Below are 25,421 nucleotides of genomic sequence, written 5' to 3'. Positions count from 1 at the left end.
CTATAGGAGCCTATAGGGTACAACTCTGGTACAACTCTGGTACAAGACGATCTGTTCTTTTCTGTCGTTCATCTCTCCCGCCGTTTTTTCCCGCTCGAATTTCTCGCCTCTTTTCGCACAGTGTTCAAAAAGTGTTTTACGTTTGTCGTTACATTTTTCTTTATATTTCTTACCTTCTTTTGTATATTTCTTACCTTCTTTTGTACATTTCTTAACTTCTTTTTAACCTATTTAACCGTTTTTATCTTTATAATTTTATCTTTTTATTTTTGCCGTGCAAAAGTAATTCCCCCCTCTGGGACAATAGAGCCTTTGATGCTCGGACCATGCCACAAACAGGGTTAGGGGTTTGATTCCCACTGGGGGCCACAGACACTGAATCAGTCATAGCACAGTAAAGCAGCACTGGTACTAGAGAAGCACTATAGAAGCGCAGCCATTAATTCATTCTACATTGGTCTTTTATGTGCTGGGTTTCATGACCCTGAAAGAATCCATTGAGAACAAAGAGCCGTAGGTTTAATATCTCTGTTACTGGACATTCTATACTATACAATCTACTACGACCTGCCCAGGTTTTCTTTTTTTATTTAACCTTTATTTAACCAGGAAAGTCCCATTGAGATTAAGAATCTCTTTTCCAAGGAAGACTTGGCCAAGACAGGCAGCAGCATAGAAATAAAACACAAAAGGAGACAAAAAGAAAGAATAATAAAAAGAAAAGAAAATGAAAACAAGCATAACAATGGCCGAAGAACAAAACCTACTATCTGAATAATTGTTGTTTTCGTGTTGTTTTCTTGCAGAATGCTATTTTTTAAGGATACAATACAATACACTGTTTTTGGACTATATTACTATATTATGTGTTAACAATACCGACCAGGTTTTAGTGCCTCGCAAAGTGCAGATAGGAGGTTTTTCCCCACTTTATTTTATGCAGATAGGAGGTTGTTCTTCAGCTATTGAGAACTCACATTTCCAAAGAGATGGAGTCAGGAGTCAGTTTCGTATTCAGATACATTTAAAACATTGACATCCTAAGGAATCTAATTTCACGTCAAAATTCTTTCATTTTGGATTTGAGAGCATTCAGGGGACAATAAACTCTTTATCTTAGAATTGAATGTGTTATTTAAAAAAGTATGAATGGGTGTTAATCTGAAAATAAGTTTTATCTAAATGGTGGATTTTGATGTGACATCAGTGGTAAATGTTCTGCCTTGGTTCCACTAGCCAGGGTTTAGCCAGGCCTGTCTGGTGCACAGTGAGCGTCTCCATTGTCTTTAGAACCTGGCCAACCCTGGCTGGACCCCGGCTGAGAGACAGACACCTTGACTGTTGCATCATCATGGTTCAGCTTGTGTACCACAGTTGGTGGTGTAGATTTTAAAAGGTTGCTTAGCAACCGAAGAGTTTACAAGAAACACAATGGAGACACAAACCCAACCATACCATACCATGCTAGACCATGGCTATCCCCAGCCAGGCTGAACATAGCTAATGGGGACAAAGCATTAGACATGTACAGTAGGAGCTGGTGGAGATAGGGGCTTGTACTGACGTGTAGGAGTGAAGCAGGAGAACGGCCAGACTGGTGATGCCTTTTGAGAGCACTCCTCTCAGGTCTCTCTCCACCTGGTCCAGATCCAACTCCTTCCACACCTCCAGGGAGTCCCCGGTACTGCCTGAGGAGACACAGCAATACAGACTAGTAGGGGGGTGTAATGATGCATCGAAATGCATCGATTCTAATGTGACGATTCAACTGCATCGATTTGAAAATGTTAGAATCGATTATAATCTAAATAAAATAAATAAAATAAAATAAATAATTTAATGTTATTTTTTTTTGTTATTGTTTTTTTATTGACCTATAGTCCATTCATGCTGAATGAATCAGTTCCCCCAGCCACATTTGTGTATAATTCTTTTTTGGGGGAATTAACTGATTTATTATTATTATTCGAATTATTATTATTATTATATTATTATTCGAATCGAATCGTGGTCAAATGAAGAGATTTCATGATGCATTGAATCGTTGCCTGAAGAATCGTAATCGAATTTAATCATTGTGAGGTCGCATCGTTACACCCCTACAGGCTAGTGATGCATAGGGTTGACGTGAGACCCTCTACTGCCTGGGGGGGAGACACGGTATACAGGCTAGTGATGCACAGGGTTGATTTGGGTCCTGTGGGTATAAATTAGTAATTGAGGGCAGGTTGCAAATGGAATAAAATAAAATAATAGTCATACAGTTGTACAATGTGAACTATAAGCTACTATAAACTGTCATGCACTTGTCCTAATAAACTAACCTACACTGTAGCACTCAACACTTTGATGTACATTGTTACTCAGCTGATAGAGTTGTGTCCTTCCTGATGACTTGTCGTACAGAACTTGTAAGTCGCTTTGGACAAAAGCGTCAGCTAAATGACTAAATGTAAATGATAAGCTACATTAGTTTTGAGGTTGTTAGGCCAGCTCAGCAAAACTGAAACATGTCTTTAGGTTACTGTAAGTTGTTGGTTGGAGATCACATAAAATTAGGACCTACAGTATTATAGAACTATGGTGCACGTCTATATGGCATGTCATATACTGTTAGGGGTGAGGGGGAAATGTTTTGCGTGCCAATATTATATCGATACAGTGAGGCCATTATCGACCATTTTGCGAATACCATTTTGCTGCAATAAAAATTATTGAAGTGAGGTGAACAGACTGAAAACTTTATCTTAGATAAAACAGATGATGTGTATATATTCTCAATTGCAGATGTTTTCTGTTGGGGACATCGTTTGCAGGTAAAAAAAAAGAAAAAGTAATAAATCGCAATATATCACAATATTACAATATCATGACTCTAGTATTGTGATCATATCGTATCGATTCCCACCTCTATATACTGTAGGCCTAGAAAGCATTGCATGAAACACAGAAAACGGTGCATTTACTTCATCCTTAGTTGCAGGGTCAGTCATAATCACTAGGAGCCAGAGTCAGTATGCAGGCGTCCCTCCAGGTATTCTGCACAGCACCACATGCACACACCTCTCTTATGTAAGCAGGTGTACTGTATCCTATTCCTCCAGGTATTCCCTGCACAGCACCACATGCACACGCCTCTCTTATGTAAGCAGGTGTACTGTATCCTACCTGTGACGATGCGTTTGGAGTCTTTCTTTGGCAGGCGGCAGCCATCTTGCCTGAGCACAACTCGTTCATCCACCTCAACTACTTCCTCGTACAGGACTTCAGGCATTACTACTTCCTGTTTACACACACAGAGATACACAAACAAACACACACACACGATTGAAACAGAGGTTTGTCAAGAAACTTCAGAAATTCAACATTCTGGGGCGGCTGGGTGGCGCAGCGGACTAAGCGCTTGTCACCAACGCGTGAGACACTGGTATCGAATCCGGCTGTCAGCGTTGCCTCCGGCTTGGCCGGCCGTCATACTGGCTCAATTGGCAGAGTCAGCGGGAGGAAGCCGGTGGGGTGGTAATCTGGTCGTTGTAAACAGCGACCCCTACAGGTCGGTCAGGGCGCCTGCACAGCAAGGAAGGGAGATGGTGAGGGTAGTGTGAGCCCACACGTTACACCTCGCCAATGAGAGTCCGCGCTGGCAGGTGAAAAGAGGTGGCTGGCTGGCTGACTCTGCATGTATCGGAGGGGACATGTGCTAGTATCTATCAACCCTCCCTAGACCGACCAGTGGGGGGCACATGCGAGCAACGACCAGGAAGGGGAGGGGGGAATTGGCACGACTAAATTGGGATGGGAGAAAAACACAGAAAAACAGGAGGAGAAAAAGTGGATCAAAAAAAGAAATTCAACATTCTTTTCCTGGACATGGTGTAGCCCAGTGCTTCTCAAACTTTTTCTGTCAGGCCCCCCTTTGGCGGACCAAAATATTTTGCCCCCCCCCCCCCCCTCGCCCCCACCAAAATAGTCATGAAATGGGCCATGTTTAAATTTATTGAAATAACACCAATGTCGTGACCTTTCAAATTGGCCCTATATTTTGTTTTCAGAGCTGTCATGGATGAAAAGCCAGCTTCACACAGATACTGTATGTGGTGCTGAATGGTATCAACACCTTAACTGCTGCATCATGAGATACTTGGTACTCAGCACCACACTCTGAAACTAGCTCTCTAGGTGGTATCAGATGAGATTTCAAAGAGTTCTTCCAAGAGTTTGGATGGAGATGTGTCAGGAAGCTTTGTCTCAATGTTGTCTGTAAAGGTTTATTTTATCCAGAGTAACTTGGTGATCCTTTTCTGTGTTTTATTAAATAATGATTTTCAGATTTTGAGAAATGGTATTTTCATGGAGAACAGTGCAGCTGCAACAGATAGCACTTTAGTGATAATTTTTTGTAATCCAAGTTTTTTTATAAATCACAAGGCCCCCCCTGTCATGCCTCTGCGCCCCCCCTGGGGGGCGCGCCCCCCACTTTGAGAAACACTGGTGTAGCCTATAGCACATTCTTGTCTAAAACCTTCCGCCTGAACTTGAATGAACATGAACTCATGGACACTTTCTTGTTTCCTCTCATCTTGATTACTGTAATTCTCTGCACACGCATCACACACGCATCACTCACACTCACACACACACACACACACACACACACACACACACACACACACACACACACACACACACACACACACAAGTAAAAAGGTGTGTGAGGTGGGATTGATAAGTGACCGGTGACCACTAAAAGCCAACAGTGTATCGCACGGCTGGGGGCAAACTCCAAACCCCACCGCTGTCCTCCCAACCGTGTCTTAAAGTCAGACCTAGAAATGTCGTGGTCTGCACTCACTTCTCAAACCATACGGTCTGTAGTGTGGTAGTGAAAGGGTTAAAGGTGCACCGGGTTATTTTCTGAAAAGTCCAAATAAAGTGTGGTGCAGGGCTTTCCCCAGGATTTTCCAACAAGAGATAAGAATATCAGATTCCAGTGTGAACTGGTCACGTTCCTGAACTGACCCGCATGGGCAAAGGAACAATAAAGAAAAAGGTGACAAATGTCAATCCAGAGATGTGAAAGTCGCATGACTGTTCAGACTGAGGTCGCAGTGCAAAATACCTGTATCTGATTTAGGACCACATATGAAAGTGACCTGCATCAGTATAGAAAAGATCAGATTCAGGGCGGCTAGGTGGTGTAGTGGGCAAGGCACTCGCCACCAGTGTGGAGACGCTAGGATTCGCGTGTTCGAATCCAGCTCTCCACATTGTTTTCAGTTTAGCTGGTCGTCCGCAGTAATACACATTGGCCGTATTACGGGGAGGGAAACTGAAGGGTGGGGATCGGGCGTTGTGAACAAGCGACTCCTACAAGTCGGTTGGTCCGCCTGCGCAGTAGAATCAGGAAGTGTCGGGGGCAGCGTGAGCCTCCCACGCGTTACTCCTCGACACTGAGAGATCGAGCTGCGCAGGTGAAAAGATGCGACTGCTGTTACCTCAAGTACCGGAGGGGACTTGTGCTATGTATGACTTAGTCCACATTGCAGCCGGCTTGTGGGAGGCAAGAAACAGCGTTCGTGACAGGGGAGGGTTGAATTGGATGATACGAAATTGGGATGGGAGAAAATATAGAAAAATGGGAGAAAAAGTGGATAAAAAAAAAAAAAAAAAAAGGAAAAGATCAGATTCCATGTGATTTGTGCTGTTCACACTGTGATTTGTGCTGTTCACAAAAATCTGATCCGAGTCACTTTCGCTTGCAGTGTGAACTTTGTGTTCTAGTGCTAAAAAGGTCCAACAGAAATGCAGCCATTCATCCATTCATTAATTCAAGTGTGTATCAGTCCATGTGTCTGTGTTTTTGTGTTCTGTAGATCCAAGTAATTGATATATGGCCTAGAGTGTTATCTATAAGCACTGAATGAATCAAGCTCACATTACTTCCCTCTGAAATCCCTGACACACACCTGTTAACAATAAAAATGACATGAAGCTCTGTGCGTGCGTGCACGTGTGTCTATGTGTACTATGCGTATGCGTCTGCTGTGCCCAGCACGATACAGTAGAGCAGCTGTAGCAACCAAAGCTCCATTCAGACGGACGAATACACAGCATAACCCATATGTGCACACAGAGAGGGGGGGGGGTAAAGATAGAGAGGGGGGAGAGGGGGCAAAGATAAGTGCAGAGAACTGCTGCTCCTGGATCTGTGATAACTGTAGCTGGTCTGAAGAGAGAGGGGGCAAAGATAGAGAGGGGGGAGAGAGAAGGGGAACAAAGAGAGAGAGGGGGGAGACAAAGATAGAGAGGGGGAGAGGGAGATGGAGAGACAAATAGAAAGAGGGAGATAGGGGGAGAGAAAGAGAGAGATGGAAAGCTGGAGAGAAAGAGACCAACCTCCATTTCACGTACATAAAAAAACCTCTACACTAAATATTCTATACTCTATACTGTGGATGTACAGAGAGAGGTTAAAATGCCACCATTTTACGTTCACTTTTCCATGCAAAGAATAAATCCCACCTCCCGTTATTACATAACGACCCCCCAGAGTTGCAAGCAGCATGCGTCCAAAACCCAGAATAAAAGTAGTGTTATCTCGCTTTAAAACTTTTCTCTGAATGAGTTGGCACAGAAAATAGAGTAGGTATGAATACTTAGAAGATAAGAGGTTCAATTTATACCGGCCTACTGCTTTCACTGTCTACAACAGTAATCATAACTAGTACCTACCTCATACTATAGTCTACCCATATAACTCTGTATGATAGCATGTACAATAGTGCTGTATATACACATTTATATATTATTTATATTTACTGCATATATATACAGTATATATCTGTCTGACTATACCTGCATATCATTCTATATACATACTTATACACCTGCATATAACCCATATAACATATTTTTGTTGTACTATACTTGTGCTGTATAATGACAATACATTTTAATCTAATCTAATCTAATTTAACAATAGTGACACATTGAAAGCCGTCAGCAACAGAGGCCAGTTGGTCTGATCCCTGTGCACAAACACCATGAGTCAGGATTTTCTTCAAACTATTTCACCACTTGTTTAATGTTTTTCGACTTTAACTGTGAATTCACAGCACGACTATTTGAATTCACAGATCGAGTTGCTCTGCCCTGCTCTTAACTTGACCAAGGAAAGCGGTCATGATAGGAAGGTCAAGAAAATAAATCTTTGTTTGCCTCAAGCGCGCCGGCAACAGTAGGTCAATGTGATAACGTCAAATAACTTTGGATGAGGCGTCGTTATGATAACGCTGATACAGTCTTCTAGCGTCCACCACTAACACCACTAAGCCCAGACAAAAGACTCACACAACAAGACATCTCCATTGTTCCTTTGTCTCATCCCCTTCATCTCACACCACAATCACCCATGTCCACTGCCAAAGACTGTCCGAGTGTAGCGGAGTAGAAACAGTTGGATGAATAATTAGAAGATTATTTTATTTTATTGTCAATATCACTGTAAAAAAATAAATATATCATGGGAAATTCACTGTATTATTTGACAGATTACTTTTGTTTTTCTACTTTAAGTATAAATGCCATAAAAATACAGTAAATTACCTTTTATAAAAATATTAACCATTAAATAAAGGTTGTAATCTGTAAATGTATTTGATTTTACTGTAATTTGACAGTAAGTATTTGGCAACCGTTGCTGCCAGACATTTACAGTTTTTTTTTTTACAGTTTTCTTTTTTACAGTAAGGCAATGGAAATGTGTCTTTTCGCATACACAGTCCTCCTCATATCCCTCTAGTTACACATACACACAGTCCTCATATCCCTCCTAGTTACACACACACACACTGTCCTCATATCCTTCCTAGTTACACATACACACTGTCCTCATATCCCTCCTAGTTAGACAGACACTCAGTCCTCATATCCCTCCTAGTTACATACATACTCAGTCCTCATATCCCTCCTAGTTACACATACACAGTCCTCATTCATATCCCAGTTACACATACTCACAGTCCTCATATCCCTCCTAGTTACATACATACTCACAGTCCTCATATCCCTCCTAGTTACACATACACAGTCCTCATATCCCTCCTAAATAGTTCACCGAGGCGTTGTATTAACGTTATATATCCGGCTAGCAGTAGCTACAGATAGCTCCTGATATCAATGTCTTATAACACTGATTCGACGCGTATTCGAGCTGAGGGCTTGCTGAGCACAGTAACGTTATACCAATAGGGTCCAGCTGCAGCGCAGGAGAATCCTGGCCGTAGCTCGAGGCTACTCGAGTATAGGGTCCAGCTGCAGCTCCGGAGAATCCTGGCCGTAGCTGGAGGCTACTAGAGTACACACAGACAGTGGAGCTTGTTGCGTGGTGGCGATGTCTCGCAGATAATACAAGTACAAGTCTAATTATATAATATATATATTTTATATTTTTTTTTTAAATGTATATAAAATAATATTTAATTTTTTTTTAATCAAAAACGATCGGTATCGGATCGGTATTGGCCGATATGGCTCACGACGATCGGTGATCGGTATCGGTGGCAAAAAACGTGATCGGGGCATCCCTACTAGTTACACATACACACAGTCCTCATATCCCTCCTAGTTACACATACACACAGTCCTCATATCCCTGCTAGTTACACATTCACACAGTCCTCATATCCCTCCTAGTTACACAGTCCTCATATCCCTGCTAGTTACACATTCACACAGTCCTCATATCCCTCCTAGCAAGTTTAGGGTCCAGTGCCTTTCTCAAGGGCACTTCAGCAGGATGGTGGGCACCTTCGATGTAATACCAGCCACCCTTCAGTCACCAGCTCACAGCCACTCACAGCTGGAATACACCCTCCTGTCGGAGACGGGGATCGAAACAGCAACCTTCCGGTTACCGGCCTCTTTACCTCTAGTCTAGGCCATCCAGCCTCCCCATTACTCCCTCGCAAATACACTCATTCAAGCCTTGACTTTTGAATTAGCTACAGTAGCGAAGCTGACTATACTTTCTGTTTGAAGTTTTAACATTAAATAAATAAATAAATAAATACATAAATACATAAATACATAAAAAAAAGAAAATGTTGAAGTTTTTTGTGGCCAGCTTAGAAACAGACGCATCATTGTCTAATACCAGATTGATTCCACTTTGTGTGTGTGTGTGTGTGTGTTTATGCCTGCATGGGATTTCGTGTTCAACTTATTTGGAATTTACCCTTGTTTTTGCTATTTTATAGAAATTATGTTTTTAAGTTGCAGGAAATTACAGCAAATGGCTTCTTTATTGCACATTTGCTGGCCTCCCAGATGGTGGGCACAGCCCCCCTCCGGACCACCCCCTAGTTGTGACTCAGCACCGTCTTGTTGGAAAACCCTGGGGAAAAACCTGCATCAACACACAGCTACTGACCAAGTCAAAGAGCTTGGGCCTGGCCTGGGTACCGATGTGAAGCAGGTCCTTGAAGCCCTTTGTGATGAGGAGGGCGGTCTTTTCTCCCTCCCTCTCCAGCAGCGCATTGGTGGCGACGGTGGTTCCCATCCTGATCCAACCTATCAGAGACGAGTCCACGGGCTGGTCACGGGGAAAGACTCGCCCGGTTTCCTGTGAGCACAGACAAGAGGTCACGACACATACAGAGGTCACGGCCGCTGGGTTTAAACAGGACCTGAGGGATGATGAAGAGACATGCATTCTAGTGCATGTAAATCATCCATCTATCACCCATCCATTCTCCATCTATCATCATCTATCATCCATCCATCATCCATCCATCATCATCTATCATCAATCTATCATCCATCTATCATCCATCTATCATCCATCCATCTATCATCCATCTATCATCATCTATCATCCATCCATCATCATCTATAATCCATCCATCATCATCTATCATCCATCTATCATCCATCCATCATCATCCATCTATCATCCATCTATCATCATCCATTTTTAATCATCTATAATCCATCCATCATCCATCCATCATCATCTATCATCCATCTATCATCCATCCATCTATCATCATCTATCATTCACCTATCATCATCTATCATCCATCTATCATCCATCTATCATCATCTATCATCCATCCATCCCTCATCCATCTATCATCCCCCCCACCTCCTCCAGGATTCGGCGGATGCCCTCTGTAGGAGCGTCTTTGTAGTTCTGAGGGTCCCGGGACAGTAGTTTCAGGACTCTCTCTCCACCATCTGGCAGCCTGGCAAACACATCAGTGAAGGTGCCTCCACGGTCCACGGCAAAGTCAAACCGCCCCATGGTCTCTGCCATAATGTACAGTACAGAGTACAGAATACAGAGTACAGAGAATTGCTGCTCCTGGATCTGTGACTAACTGTAGCTGATCTGAAGAGAAGGGGGGGGGCAAATAGAGGGGGGGGGCAAAGAGAGAGAGGGGAGGAGGGCAAAGAGAGAGAGAGGGGCAAAGAGAGGGGGGGGAGAGGGGGCGAAGAGAGAGGGGGCAAAGATAGAGGGGTGGAGAAGGGGGCAAATATAGAGAGGGGTGGAGAAGGGGGAGTGAGAGAGGGGGGAGAGGAGGATGGAGAGAGAGAAAATGAGTGAGAAATAGGGAGAGAGAGGGGGAGATGGAAAGAGAGAGGAGACAGAGAAACGAGTGAGAAAAGAGACAGGGAGAGAAAGAAAGAGGGTGGGGAGAGAGGGAGATAAAGACAGAGAAAGAAGGAGAGAGAGAGCATTAATAACTACATATATATATATATATATATTGTAGATAAATATATAGTTTAAGAGATTAATTATTATGTATAGGTCTACTCATGCATGTTACATAAAGTAGACCTATACATAATAATTCTAATCTAATCAATTTTACAATGCGATGTCTGTGTGCTTAATTAAATCAGTGTCACTGATTTAATTAAGCACACAGACATCGCATTGTAAAATTGATTAGTCCTACTAACTAATACTACTAACATTTACATGTACATTTAGTAATTTAGCTGACGCTTGTCAAATTGATTCGCAGACATCACATTGTAAAATGTATTAGTCCTACTAACATTTACATTTAGTCATTTAGCTGAACGCTTTTAATTAAGCAAAGCGATTTACAAGTTCTGTACAACAAGTCAGCAGGAAGGAAGGGTACAACTTACAAGTACCGTACAACTCTTTCAGCTAAGTAACAACGTTCACCAAACACCTGAATGTACGGGTACAGGTACCGGAGGAGCAGACATGCGCACACAGCTTCAATCAATGGGGACACTTTGTTAAAAACCAAACTGGATCTGAGTTATGCCGTCCATAAAAGTCTGAAGAACATATTTCCTGGCTGTGAACTGATCGTTTTGAATAGTTGACACCGCTGAATAAGGACCTACTGTATGTTGATATATAGCATATAACAAACCACGTGCAGAATGAATTAATACATAAATAATATCCCTAATCAATGCACGCGATCGGCATCAAAGACCCGATGCATTACAGCGTAATACGCAGTGCACCCTTATTAGGCCATGTCAATCGTGCAGCTTTTCGCAATGCCAGTTTGTTGCGTCGTGTTGATGTTCTTGCAAAGCATCCGCGCACACTTCCCGGCTTGTGGGAATGTACTACATAAATGACAGACAGAGCTAAAGATATTGGCATGCAGTGTGTCCTCTTAGTCTTAGGCTCTTACCTCTCCGCCGGTGCACTTGCAGTGTGGTTGTTGATCTGTGATAATCCCGAATCAGTCTCTTCGTCTGTCTGCCGTCTCCTGCAGGACCTCTCACAACAGACACACACACAGGTTGGCAGAACTTGTGCGTGTTTGCTGAAGCTCTCCGCCTCCCTGTCTGACCACTGGCTGCACAAGAGAGCTCTCGCCGAATAGCGTCACTGGAGACTTCTGCCCCACCCCCCTCCTTCACAATACCTTGAGCTCTTGCCAGATGGAGTGAATGGCTTTCTCCTCGACACCACCCATGGCGCATAGGATCTGATGCGATGCCATCTAGTGGCCCTTTTTAGATTTGCACTACATCTCTACCTCAATTTTGTTTGCATTTTGTACTTTAGTATTTTGTATAGTGTTTGGACTTTATTCTTTTAATTTTTACTGTATGAAGCACAATCTCAGGAGGCTCATACAGAACCAAGCATTTCACTGTAATGTACATTATATGTTACAAATAAAACAAAACATAAAATTTGAACACACATAGATTATTCCAATGAGAAGTGGATGGAAGATGTGGTGCAGTAGCTCAGCTGAAAGTCTAAACACAGATAATGTGTTCTGCATGCTAGTCCTGAAGCAGTCTTGGCGGCATGGTGGTGTAGTGGTTAACAGTTGCCTCACAGCTAGAAGGTCCTGGGTTCGATTCCCGCTTGGGGACCAGGTTGCCGTGTTGCCAGGTACCCAGGTGGGGTATCTCCCGGGCCTTTCTGTGTGGAGTCTGCATGTTCTCCCCCTGTGCACGCAAGGGTTTCCCTCCCAATAAGATAAAGCGGGAATCGAACACTGGACCTTGGCGACAGTGTTAACCACTACACCACCGTGCCGCTTAACTTGGATTGGTACCACGCCGCAGCCCATGTCTGCTCCCGGCTTCCCTCGGCCGACGGGATGGGAAAAGTGCAGAGCCACATTTCATCGACGACTCAGTGCATGTTTTTTTTTTTTTTTTTTATCCACTTTTTCTCCTCTTTCTATTTTTCTCCCATCCCAATTTAGCCGTGCCAATTCTCCCCTCCCCTGTCTTGAACGTTGCTCGCATGTGCCCCCCACTGGCCGGTTGTAGGGAGGATAGAAGCCCATCGCATGTCCCCTCCGATACATGTGGAGGCAGCCAGTCGCATCTTTTCACCTGCCAGCGCGGACTCTCATTTGGCGAGGAGTAACGTGTAGGAGGCTCACACTACCCCCGCCATTTTCCTGTCTCTGCTGTGCAGGCGCCCCAACCGACCTGTAGGAGTCACTGTTTACAACATCCAGATTACCACCCATCGACTTCCCACCCGCTAACTCTGCCAATTGAGTTAGTATGACGGCCGGCCCAAGCCGGAGGCAACGCAGACAGCCGGATTCTATACCGGTGTCTCGTACGTTGGTGACGAGCGCAATGTCCGCTGCGCCACCCAGCCGCCGACTCAGTGCATGTGTGTTCCTGTGGGTCACCCATCTCACATGTGTGTGTATTAATCTGCATGACATCTTTCTTCTTTGTAGGTGTATGGATCTTATTACGTCTTGCCGACATTGAAATCACGGACACACAACACACAAACTCAAGAGATGTGTTTCTGAGTTTAAATGGGTTTATTGACACACTTTAACCCTTTCACTGCCACACTACAGAAGGTTGACCCTTTCACTGCCATGTGACAGCAGGTTAACCCTTTCACTATCACACTACAGAAGGTTAACCCTTTACTATCACACTACAGACAGTTAAGGCACAAAACATGGTATCGCACACCACCAGCAGCTCCGAGCAAACGGTTCACTTGAAAACAAACGAGGGATATTTTTGCATTTAGTCTACTCACGACTTCTGTAGGTAAGAGCACACAGTCATAAATACTACAGTCCAAGTCCAGTTAATGTACTGCACACACAAGCCTCAGACTAACGGGAAACATACATTTGAGACTGTGCTCATTGCATAGACAGACAGAGGCAAATGGACACTCTGACAGACAGAAACACACATACATACATACACACACACACACACACACACACACACACACACACACTTGCATCTGCTAACTCTTTGTTCCATCTCTGTGCAGAGCATTGCATATTCAAGGAAACTATAAAAGAAGGAAGAGTCACCGCATGCTCTGCTTGGTGTCAGACTTTGGTGCCAGTTCTATTGAAGCATGTATTAAAATTCTAAATAACCAGCTATCTGAGGAAATATACATCAACCAGTATATCAAACGTTAGCTAGTTAACAAAGCAACAAATCACAGATGAGGTAACACACCTGTTTAAATGAAATAAAACGGAGTTTGCACACTTGGTGACGTGACAACCCTTCCTTCTTTTATAATGACAAAAAGCATTTAGCTTTAGAACATTGAAACGTTAAGGTCACTTCAGTTTAATGTTTCCTGATATAACAAACAAAAAAAACAAACAAGAAAACAACTAACTTTCTTGGCTGCACATGCAGTGCTATAACTCGTAAAAGGCACATTTATTTATCCTGCACGATCAGCTTTGGCTTCGCTAAACTCTTCGTTGACCATACGGTCGATTCCTCTCCTCCAGGTTAGATAGTTCAGTCGCTCGTTCCGTCCCCATGTTTCCCTTTGATTGATTGGGCGGAGGCGGGCTATCGCATCACCTCATTGGCTGTCCACAAATAGATTTCCCCCAAATTAATACACCACACAAAAGGCCCAATCCGGTAATTCTTTTTGGAGGGGGGGGGGGGGGGGGGGGTTATATAAACGTGGGGCCTACTCTCACATACGTCCTTGGAGAGTTTGATTCAGAGATGAGGAAGAGAAGCTTTGTGGAAGTTTAAATAATTTTAAATCTAGATGTGTGTTTCAGTACAGTGTTTACGCAACATGATGGACAGAGACAAAACCACTTTACTGCCGCAAAATAAAAGGAAAGGAAATACAATTAAGGACTCTTATTTAACCTGTTGTCTAGTGTTAGTCACTGGGTGCGTTAAGTAACTGGGCGGCTCAGCTTCGCTCAGAGGGGAAAACGTACCGGGTCACTCGGTTCCGCTCACTCTGAGCCACTCAGAGCATTGCTGAGCACTTTCTGACTAGGAAATGGAAATGGATCCTACACAGACTTACATCTGTCAAATACGGACTGGTCGTTAGAAATGCTATTTTTACCACGAACAGCAGAGAGCAGCGTCACATGCTCCTCATCTTCAACACAATGCATATTAGATATGCTCTACACGGACGATATCCATGGCTGCTCTACACGGACCATATCCATGGCTGCTCTACACGGACCATATCCATGGCTGCTCTACACGGACGATATCCATGGCTGCTCTACACGGACCATATCCATGGCTGCTCTACACACGGACGATATCCATGGCTGCTCTAAACGGACCATATCCATGGCTGCTCTACACGGACCATATCCATGGCTGCTCTACACGGACCATATCCATGGCTGCTCTACACACGGACGATATCCATGGCTGCTCTACACGGACCATATCCATGGCTGCTCTACACGGACCATATCCATGGCTGCTCTACACACGGACCATATCCATGGCTGCTCTACACACGGCCCATATCCATGGCTGCTCTACACACGGACCATATCCATGGCTGCTCTCCACACGGACCATATCCATGGCTGCTCTACACACGGCCCATATCCATGGCTGCTCTACACACGCCCCATATCCATGGCTGCTCTACACACGCCCCATATCCATGGCTGCTCTACACGGACCATATCCATGGCTGCTCTACACGGACCATATCCATGGCTGCTCTACACGGACCATATCCATGGCTGCTCTACACGGACCATATCCATGGCTGCTCTACACACGGACCATATCCATGGCTGCTCTACACACGGACCATATCCATGGCTGCTCTACACACGGACCATATCCATGGCTGCTCTACACACGGACCATATCCATGGCTGCTCTACACGGACCATATCCATGGCTGCTCTACACACGGACCATATCCATGGCTGCTCTACACACGGACCATATCCATGGCTGCTCTACACACGGCCCATATCCATGGCTGCTCTACACACGTCCCATATCCATGGCTGCTCTACACACGTCCCATATCCATGGCTGCTCTACACGGACCATATCCATGGCTGCTCTACACGGACCATATCCATGGCTGCTCTACACGGACCATATCCATGGCTGCTCTACACGGACCATATCCATGGCTGCTCTACACGGACCATATCCATGGCTGCTCTACACGGACCATATCCATGGCTGCTCTACACACGGACCATATCCATGGCTGCTCTACACACGGACCATATCCATGGCTGCTCTACACACGGACCATATCCATGGCTGCTCTACACACGGACCATATCCATGGCTGCTCTACACACGGACCATATCCATGGCTGCTCTACACACGGACCATATCCATGGCTGCTCTACACACGGACCATATCCATGGCTGCTCTACACACGGACCATATCCATGGCTGCTCTACACGGACCATATCCATGGCTGCTCTACACACGGACCATATCCATGGCTGCTCTACACGGACCATATCCATGGCTGCTCTACACACGGACCATATCCATGGCTGCTCTACACACGGACCATATCCATGGCTGCTCTACACACGGCCCATATCCATGGCTGCTCTACACACGGCCCATATCCATGGCTGCTCTACACACGCCCCATATCCATGGCTGCTCTACACACGGACCATATCCATGGCTGCTCTACACACGGACCATATCCATGGCTGCTCTACACACGGACCATATCCATGGCTGCTCTACAACTGGAGAATTATCCGACGTTTTTCCCAATATGTTTATCATTATTATCCTTCATTATTATCATGAGTAACATTTATTGTATACATTTATTGCATGAGTTAGTTATTATCTGGTGCCGCCTAGTGGACGCACTTTGGAGCACATATTGCGACTCTGGGCAGGTAAGCTGTCTCTGCGCCGGCGCGTCGCGCTATTTAAGTGACACTCTTAGCCCTAGGCTGTAAGGTGAAAAGCCCTGTGGGCGAACTCTTGACTGGCCAACGGTACGTTGCATTGTATGCACCGTTAATATCCGCATTTATCTTTGATTCATATATCTAGTTACTAATTAATGCCGTTTATTTCCTTTCCTTTGTATAGGTAAATAATCTGACTAACGTCTGACTAACGTCTGATTGTACGCTGCTGACTAAACGCTGACTGAATGTACACGCCAACTATAGACTCTGTATCGTCTACTGACGTTTGAATGAACACTGCTGACTAACGTCTGGCTAACTGTTACCTGGCTACTGCTGGCTAAACGTCTGGCTACTCTATCAAGTACCGGCGGTTGCTAAATTGCAACCTAACTATCAACGAACTATTATCAACGTCGACTTGGTTGAACATTACCAAATACCATATCGACCTCTACTGACATTATCCACTAATGCTTGGATGTAAGCTGCTACTAACTATCAGCTACAAGCTACACCACTTGTTTAATTGGCCACCTGGTGATTATTACAACGAGTAGTAAATGGATGCTGGACATTGAAGTCCAAATAAACGAACATTCTTACAAAGTCCGAATTGTTTCACTGGTTTGATTAAAAGTCATTTCGCCCACACCCTTCCAAGGGGGACATCTAGTTGACTCATTGACTGAGACTGCTAGATAATTGGACAACAACACGGACCATATCCATGGCTGCTCTACACGGACCATATCCATGGCTGCTCTACACGGACCATATCCATGGCTGCTCTACACACGGACCATATCCATGGCTGCTCTACACACGGACCATATCCATGGCTGCTCTACACGGACCATATCCATGGCTGCTCTACACGGACCATATCCATGGCTGCTCTACACACGGACCATATCCATGGCTGCTCTACACACGGCCCATATCCATGGCTGCTCTACACACGGACCATATCCATGGCTGCTCTACACACGGACCATATCCATGGCTGCTCTACAACTGGAGAATTATCCGACGTTTTTCCCAATATGTTTATCATTATTATCCTTCATTATTATCATGAGTAACATTTATTGTATACATTTATTGCATGAGTTAGTTATTATCTGGTGCCGCCTAGTGGACGCACTTTGGAGCACATATTGCGACTCTGGGCAGGTAAGCTGTCTCTGCGCCGGCGCGTCGCGCTATTTAAGTGACACTCTTAGCCCTAGGCTGTAAGGTGAAAAGCCCTGTGGGCGAACTCTTGACTGGCCAACGGTACGTTGCATTGTATGCACCGTTAATATCCGCATTTATCTTTGATTCATATATCTAGTTACTAATTAATGCCGTTTATTTCCTTTCCTTTGTATAGGTAAATAATCTGACTAACGTCTGACTAACGTCTGATTGTACGCTGCTGACTAAACGCTGACTGAATGTACACGCCAACTATAGACTCTGTATCGTCTACTGACGTTTGAATGAACACTGCTGACTAACGTCTGGCTAACTGTTACCTGGCTACTGCTGGCTAAACGTCTGGCTACTCTATCAAGTACCGGCGGTTGCTAAATTGCAACCTAACTATCAACGAACTATTATCAACGTCGACTTGGTTGAACATTACCAAATACCATATCGACCTCTACTGACATTATCCACTAATGCTTGGATGTAAGCTGCTACTAACTATCAGCTACAAGCTACACCACTTGTTTAATTGGCCACCTGGTGATTATTACAACGAGTAGTAAATGGATGCTGGACATTGAAGTCCAAATAAACGAACATTCTTACAAAGTCCGAATTGTTTCACTGGTTTGATTAAAAGTCATTTCGCCCACACCCTTCCAAGGGGGACATCTAGTTGACTCATTGACTGAGACTGCTAGATAATTGGACAACAACACGGACCATATCCATGGCTGCTCTACACGGACCATATCCATGGCTGCTCTACACACGGACCATATCCATGGCTGCTCTACACACGGCCCATATCCATGGCTGCTCTACACACGGCCCATATCCATGGCTGCTCTACACACGGCCCATATCCATGGCTGCTCTACACACGGCCCATATCCATGGCTGCTCTACACACGGCCCATATCCATGGCTGCTCTACACACGGACCATATCCATGGCTGCTCTACACGGACCATATCCATGGCTGCTCTACACACGGACCATATCCATGGCTGCTCTACACATGGACCATATCCATGGCTGCTCTACACACGGACCATATCCATGGCTGCTCTACACGGACCATATCCATGGCTGCTCTACACACGGACCATATCCATGGCTGCTCTACACACGGACCATATCCATGGCTGCTCTACACACGGACCATATCCATGGCTGCTCTACACACGGCCCATATCCATGGCTGCTCTACACGGACCATATCCATGGCTGCTCTACACACGGCCCATATCCATGGCTGAAACACAAAACCTCCTATCTGAAAATCTCACTTTAAAAAAAATCAAAATAATAATAATCCCACGGGACAATGCATTGGTAACTTGTTTCAAATGAGAATATATACCCCCGTGAATATTATTGCACGGATCGGAATACGCGTGGGAGTGTGCGCTATGATATTTTGCAACAGGTTGACGTGACGTGAGTGCTGATAGAGAACAAGTGAGCGAGAGAGGGAGAGAGAGATACTGTAGAGAGGGAGAGACAGATAGAGAGAGGAGAGATGCTCCGAGAGTGCGCGTGTGTTTCCCCACACACACACAGTTGGGACTCTAAATGCTCCGTGACGACTCGAGTTTTACAGTATGAGAGCCTCTCCCTCCCTCTCTCTATCTGTCTCTCCCTCTCTCTCACTCGCTTGTTCTCTCTCGCTCTCTCTCTATCAGCACTTGCGTCACGTCAACCTGTTTGAAGAAGTGTCAGTGACAGGGAAACCACTTTCGCATTATTTCCACCCGCTCCGTAGTGTGGGCGGTGGCTACAACCGGGGCTGAGATATGCAGATCAGTGCCTAATTCACGTCAGCGAACCAGTCAAATCAGAATGGCTTGGTTCAGTGGGGGAGGACCTTATCTCATCTGAATTGGAGGAATGTGCCAAAAATAGAATTTGCGACATAGATAGTGTTGATACAACCCCACATTGCTAGAAAACAATGCTAAACACTGGAAAAGGCCATTTATAAGATAGTTCCCCTTTAAGGATACCCAATACAATACACTGCTTTTGGCTTTTGGAAAATATCTCGCAGACAGACTGAATAGGTGCAGATAGGAGGTTTCTCATCATCCAAAGTGAAATCAGAAAATCAGAAATTTTGCAGATAGGAGGTTTTGCGTTTCAGCCATCGATATCATCTTCAACACAATGCATATTAGATAATGCTCTAGTCTACTCTGACCATATGATCTTCGGTCGCTGCTTCCATTTTCCGTGCTAGATGGCAGTTGCTCAGTGCTCAGGTACCTTTGTTTACACTGTTTATCTTCAAATTGTATTGCCTATTTATGTCTTTCTACTATTACCCTGCCCATACCTGTACCTCATCCATGCCGCTATGATGCCCGAATTTCCCCAAGGGGATTAATAAAGAAATATCTTATCTGATCTTAGATAGTGCAGAAGATTAAGTGATTTAAAAAGAAAAGTGTGCTCAGCGATCACGATGAGCATTCTCACCGTGAGCGATCGGTTCCTTAACGCACCCACCATTTGGATTATGGATTGGGCCTAATGTTTCTCGCCTTGCACACCGCGCCAGGCCTGGTTTGACCGCCACTGCAACCCAAAGTGGCACCGCCCACATTTGCGTGACAGAAAGGCTTTCGCGCCCCGGCCGTTGTGTTTTCCCGCCGGTCAGAGCTGTGTGTCAAAGTTCAAATTAAGTGAACTTTGAGAAGAAAGAAGAAAAAAACTAAAAACTTGCTGCTGACCTTTCAACCTGCAGTCAATGGCTTTACAGAAGGTACGGTCTGGCAGTTGTTTTCCAAAATGGAGACAAATTAGCCTGCTTCATAAATTCACAATAGTCTACATTACATGATTAGCCTACTCGTATCAATCAAAGAATAGTGGTGTTGGGTGTAATTCCTGTCAGTTTTGAGATGTAGTGTTTGTTTTGTTTTCATTTTCTGCTAGAGTGGTACATCATCACGCTACACTGTGTCCAGTCCAGTCCAGAGAGTTCTAATGTGAATCCAGTCCAGGCTTTTCAGTGGCAGTTCAGGCACTTGGGGTGACATTTCTGGTTGTTGACGTTGCAGCGACAGCCCCCGCTGGTGTCTCCAGGACCCTGAGGAATGGACAAGAGTATTGTTGTAGCATTAGGATTGTTGTAGCAGTAGTACTGGTGTAGAGGTAGTATCGTTGTAGCGGTAGTATCGTTGTAGCAGTAGTATCATTGTAGCGGTAGTATCGTTGTAGAAGTAGTATTGTTGTAGCAGTAGTATTGTTGTAGCAGTAGTATTGTTGTAGCAGTAGTATTGTTGTAGCAGCAGTATTGTTGTAGCAGTGTGTGTGTGTGTGTGTGTGTGTGTGTGTGTGTGTGTGTGTGTGTGTGTGTGTGTGTGTGTGTGTGTACATACATATAGCCTCTCAGGGGCAAGCAAGCTAAGTGAAGTGTACAAGCTAAGTGTACATACATATAGCCTCTCAGGGGCAAGCAAATCAAACAGCAAAATTTCCATTTTGCTGACGCTTTTCATCCAACAGGTCAGCAGAAAGGGTACAACAAAAAAGGTGTTGAAACTTGGGTGCTACAGTCTTGAGTGCATAGTAGTAAAGACATATTAGTATAGTAGGTAGTAATATAAGGAAGGAAGATTATTTAGTGGCAAAGTGCATGATAGTAGAAGACAGTATGAAGGTTAGTGTTTAAAAAAGATTTCATTTCAGTAGTGCTGTCAATAGATAAAAAAAAAAAACGAATTAATCTCACAATGTCTGTAATTAATCTACGGTAGATTAATCTAGATAAAAAATAGCATTTTTCTACTTAAGACCGAAGCTTGTAACAGATATTTACTTGAGTAAAATCATGGAATTAATGTAGAATCAACACAAAGAAAGTATATTTAGATTAACTTGTATTAACTACCAGTAATATAAATCATATTAACAACAAAAATGTGTTCCATCTTCAAAAAGGTGCGTCAATGCAAAAAAAAGAACAAGCAAAGATACTGCTGAAAGTTCAGAACGTTGAACATTTGTACAGCAAATCGTTTTTAACGCTTTAAATCATTTTAATTAATCTCCAACGTTAAAGCATTAACTTTGATAGCCCTACATTTCAGATATTGATTCAAGAACTGTGTTTTTAGTCGACGGCGGAAAATTGGTCAGGTTTCTCAGCAGTCCTGACTGTGATGGTTTCAGCTGTCCTGACTGTGGTGGTTTAAGCTGTCCTGACTGTGATGGTTTCAGCTGTCCTGACTGTGGTGGTTTAAGCTGTCCTGACTGTGGTGGTTTAAGCTGTCCTGACTGTGGTGGTTTCAGCTGTCCTGACTGTGATGGTTTCAGCTGTCCTGACTGTGGTGGTTTAAGCTGTAATGACTGTGGTGGTTTAAGCTGTCCTGACTGTGGTGGTTTAAGCTGTCCTGACTGTGGTGGTTTAAGCTGTCCTGACTGTGGTGGTTTAAGCTGTCCTGACTGTGATGGTTTCTGCTGTCCTGACTGTGGTGGTTTCAGCTGTCCTGACTGTGATGGTTTCAGCTGTCCTGACTGTGGTGGTTTCAGCTGTCCTGACTGTGATGGTTTCAGCTGTCCTGACTGGTGGTTTCAGCTGTCCTGATTGTGATGGTTTCAGCTGTCCTGACTGTGATGGTTTCAGTTGTCCTGACTGGTGGTTTCAGCTGTCCTGACTGTGATGGTTTCAGCTGTCCTGACTGTGGTGGTTTCAGCTGTCCTGACTGTGGTGGTTTCAGTTGTCCTGACTGGTGGTTTCAGCTGTCCTGACTGTGGTGGTTTCAGCTGTCCTGACTGTGGTGGTTTCAGCTGTCCTGACTGTGGTGGTTTAAGCTGTCCTGACTGTGGTGGTTTAAGCTGTCCTGACTGGTGGTTTCAGCTGTCCTGACTGTGGTGGTTTAAGCTGTCCTGACTGGTGGTTTAAGCTGTCCTGACTGTGGTGGTTTAAGCTGTCCTGACTGTGGTGGTTTAAGCTGTCCTGACTGTGGTGGTTTCAGCTGTCCTGACCGTGGTGGTTTAAGCCGTCCTGACTGTGATGGTTTAAGCTGTCCTGACTGTGGTGGTTTCAGCCGTCCTGACTGTGGTGGTTTAAGCTGTCCTGACTGTGGTGGTTTCAGCTGTCCTGACTGTGGTGGTTTCAGCTGTCCTGACTGTGGTGGTTTCAGCTGTCCTGACTGTGATGGTTTAAGCTGTCCTGACTGTGGTGGTTTAAGCTGTCCTGACCGTGGTGGAGAGTTTGTTCCACCATTGTGGAGCGAGGACAGAGTTTTTGTTTTTCCAAACTCTCAAAAGACCTGGAAAACCATGGCGTGGCACGGTGCCATATTGGTTGGCGCGGAACGCCATGAGAATACTATGAGTAGTGGAACTACTTCTCCATACTTTCCAGATGTTGCGAATGAGCCCCAGAGGAACGACCGTCATGCTTGTGACGTCCAGCCCCCCTGTTCCTCTTGTCCTCCGTCTCTCCCCCCTCTCCCTGCGTGTCCACCCGGGTCCTGCAGATGTCCCGGCGTGTCTCCCGGTCCTTCACCGGCTGTTGGTCATCTGTCATCCCCCCCCCCCCCCCTGGCTGTCGCCCCATGCTCATTATCCCCCCTGTGTATGTTAGTCACGTTCCCCGGTCGGTCAGTTGTTGCTTCATCGGTTTCCGTTAGCCGTTTGTGACGTGCTCGGTCGCCTGTCCTGTTCTTGTTACTGGTCCGTCTGTCTCATGTTCCAGGTACTAGTGTTTGTGTTTATCCTGCTAGTTTGTGTTGCTAGTCTGGAGGCCTCATGGTGCAGCTCTCTCTCCTCTAGGAGGCCTCATGGTGCAGCTCTCTCCTCTAGGAGGCCTCATGGTGCAGCTCTCTCTCCTCTAGGAGGCCTCATGGTGCAGCTCTCTCTCCTCTAGGAGGCCTCATGTTGCAGCTCTCTCCTCTAGGAGGCCTCATGGTGCAGCTCTCTCCTCTAGGAGGCCTCATGGTGCAGCTCTCTCTCCTCTAGGAGGCCTCATGGTGCAGCTCTCTCCTCTAGGAGGCCTCATGGTGCAGCTCTCTCTCCTCTAGGAGGCCTCATGGTGCAGCTCTCTCCTCTAGGAGGCCTCATGGTGCAGCTCTCTCCTCTAGGAGGCCTCATGGTGCAGCTCTCTCCTCTAGGAGGCCTCATGGTGCAGCTCTCTCCTCTAGGAGGCCTCATGGTGCAGCTCTCTCCTCTAGGAGGCCTCATGGTGCAGCTCTCTCCTCTAAGAGGCCTCATGGTGCAGCTCTCTCCTCTAGGAGGCCTCATGGTGCAGCTCTCTCCTCTAGGAGGCCTCATGGTGCAGCTCTCTCCTCTAGGAGGCCTCATGGTGCAGCTCTCTCCTCTAGGAGGCCTCATGGTGCAGCTCTCTCCTCTAGGAGGCCTCATGGTGCAGCTCTCTCCTCTAGGAGGCCTCATGGTGCAGCTCTCTCCTCTAGGAGGCCTCATGGTGCTGCTCTCTCCTCCTCTAGGAGGCCTCATGGTGCAGCTCTCTCCTCTAGGAGGCCTCATGGTGCAGCTCTCTCCTCTAGGAGGCCTCATGGTGCAGCTCTCTCCTCTAGGAGGCCTCATGGTGCTGCTCTCTCCTCCTCTAGGAGGCCTCATGGTGCAGCTCTCTCCTCTAGGAGGCCTCATGGTGCAGCTCTCTCCTCTAAGAGGCCTCATGGTGCAGCTCTCTCCTCTAGGAGGCCTCATGGTGCAGCTCTCTCTCCTCTAGGAGGCCTCATGGTGCAGCTCTCTCTCCTCTAGGAGGCCTCATGGTGCAGCTCTCTCTCTCCTCTAGGAGGCCTCATGGTGCAGCTCTCTCCTCTAGGAGGCCTCATGGTGCAGCTCTCTCCTCTAGGAGGCCTCATGGTGCAGCTCTCTCCTCTAGGAGGCCTCATGGTGCAGCTCTCTCTCTCCTCTAGGAGGCCTCATGGTGCAGCTCTCTCCTCTAGGAGGCCTCATGGTGCAGCTCTCTCTCCTCTAGGAGGCCTCATGGTGCAGCTCTCTCTCCTCTAGGAGGCCTCATGGTGCAGCTCTCTCTCCTCTAGGAGGCCTCATGGTGCAGCTCTCTCCTCTAGGAGGCCTCATGGTGCAGCTCTCTCCTCTAGGAGGCCTCATGGTGCAGCTCTCTCCTCTAGGAGGCCTCATGGTGCAGCGCTCTCCTCTAGGAGGCCTCATGGTGCAGCTCTCTCTCCTCTAGGAGGCCTCATGGTGCAGCTCTCTCCTCTAGGAGGCCTCATGGTGCAGCTCTCTCTCCTCTAGGAGGCCTCATGGTGCTGCTCTCTCCTCTAGGAGGCCTCATGGTGCAGCTCTCTCCTCTAGGAGGCCTCATGGTGCAGCTCTCTCTCCTCTAGGAGGCCTCATGGTGCAGCTCTCTCCTCTAGGAGGCCTCATGGTGCAGCTCTCTCTCCTCTAGGAGGCCTCATGGTGCAGCTCTCTCCTCTAGGAGGCCTCATGGTGCAGCTCTCTCCTCTAGGAGGCCTCATGGTGCAGCTCTCTCCTCTAGGAGGCCTCATGGTGCAGCTCTCTCTCTCCTCTAGGAGGCCTCATGGTGCAGCTCTCTCC

General features: G+C 45.8%; 2 protein-coding genes across 3 annotated transcripts in view; both read right to left on the bottom strand.

The window, feature by feature from the left end:
- Positions 1 to 11,794, bottom strand: part of oplah (5-oxoprolinase, ATP-hydrolysing) — a 95,548-nt gene extending 83,754 nt beyond the window's left edge. For both annotated transcript variants that reach the window (XM_084326499.1, XM_084326498.1), the window contains exons 1-5: positions 11,694 to 11,794; positions 10,145 to 10,390; positions 9,431 to 9,622; positions 3,169 to 3,283; positions 1,565 to 1,688 (exon numbers count right to left, since the gene is read on the bottom strand). In XM_084326499.1, the coding sequence (XP_084182625.1) occupies positions 1,565 to 1,688; positions 3,169 to 3,283; positions 9,431 to 9,622; positions 10,145 to 10,315 (602 nt within the window). In that variant the 5' untranslated portion in view covers positions 10,316 to 10,390; positions 11,694 to 11,794. The remainder of the gene's footprint in view (positions 1 to 1,564; positions 1,689 to 3,168; positions 3,284 to 9,430; positions 9,623 to 10,144; positions 10,391 to 11,693) is intronic.
- Positions 11,795 to 20,693: 8,899 nt separating this feature from the next.
- The window catches only part of shrprbck1r (sharpin and rbck1 related), a 42,872-nt gene continuing 38,144 nt past the window's right edge, over positions 20,694 to 25,421 (bottom strand). The window contains exon 14 of the mRNA XM_084326302.1: positions 20,694 to 20,979. Coding sequence (XP_084182428.1) covers positions 20,899 to 20,979 — 81 coding nt within the window. The 3' untranslated portion in view covers positions 20,694 to 20,898. The remainder of the gene's footprint in view (positions 20,980 to 25,421) is intronic.

This window comes from Notolepis coatsorum, assembly GCF_963971535.1.
Source record: "Notolepis coatsorum genome assembly, chromosome: 12".
Taxonomy (NCBI): Eukaryota; Metazoa; Chordata; class Actinopteri; order Aulopiformes; family Paralepididae; genus Notolepis; species Notolepis coatsorum.
Note: the sequence above shows the minus strand (reverse complement) of the source record. Positions and strands in the feature narration are given on the sequence as shown.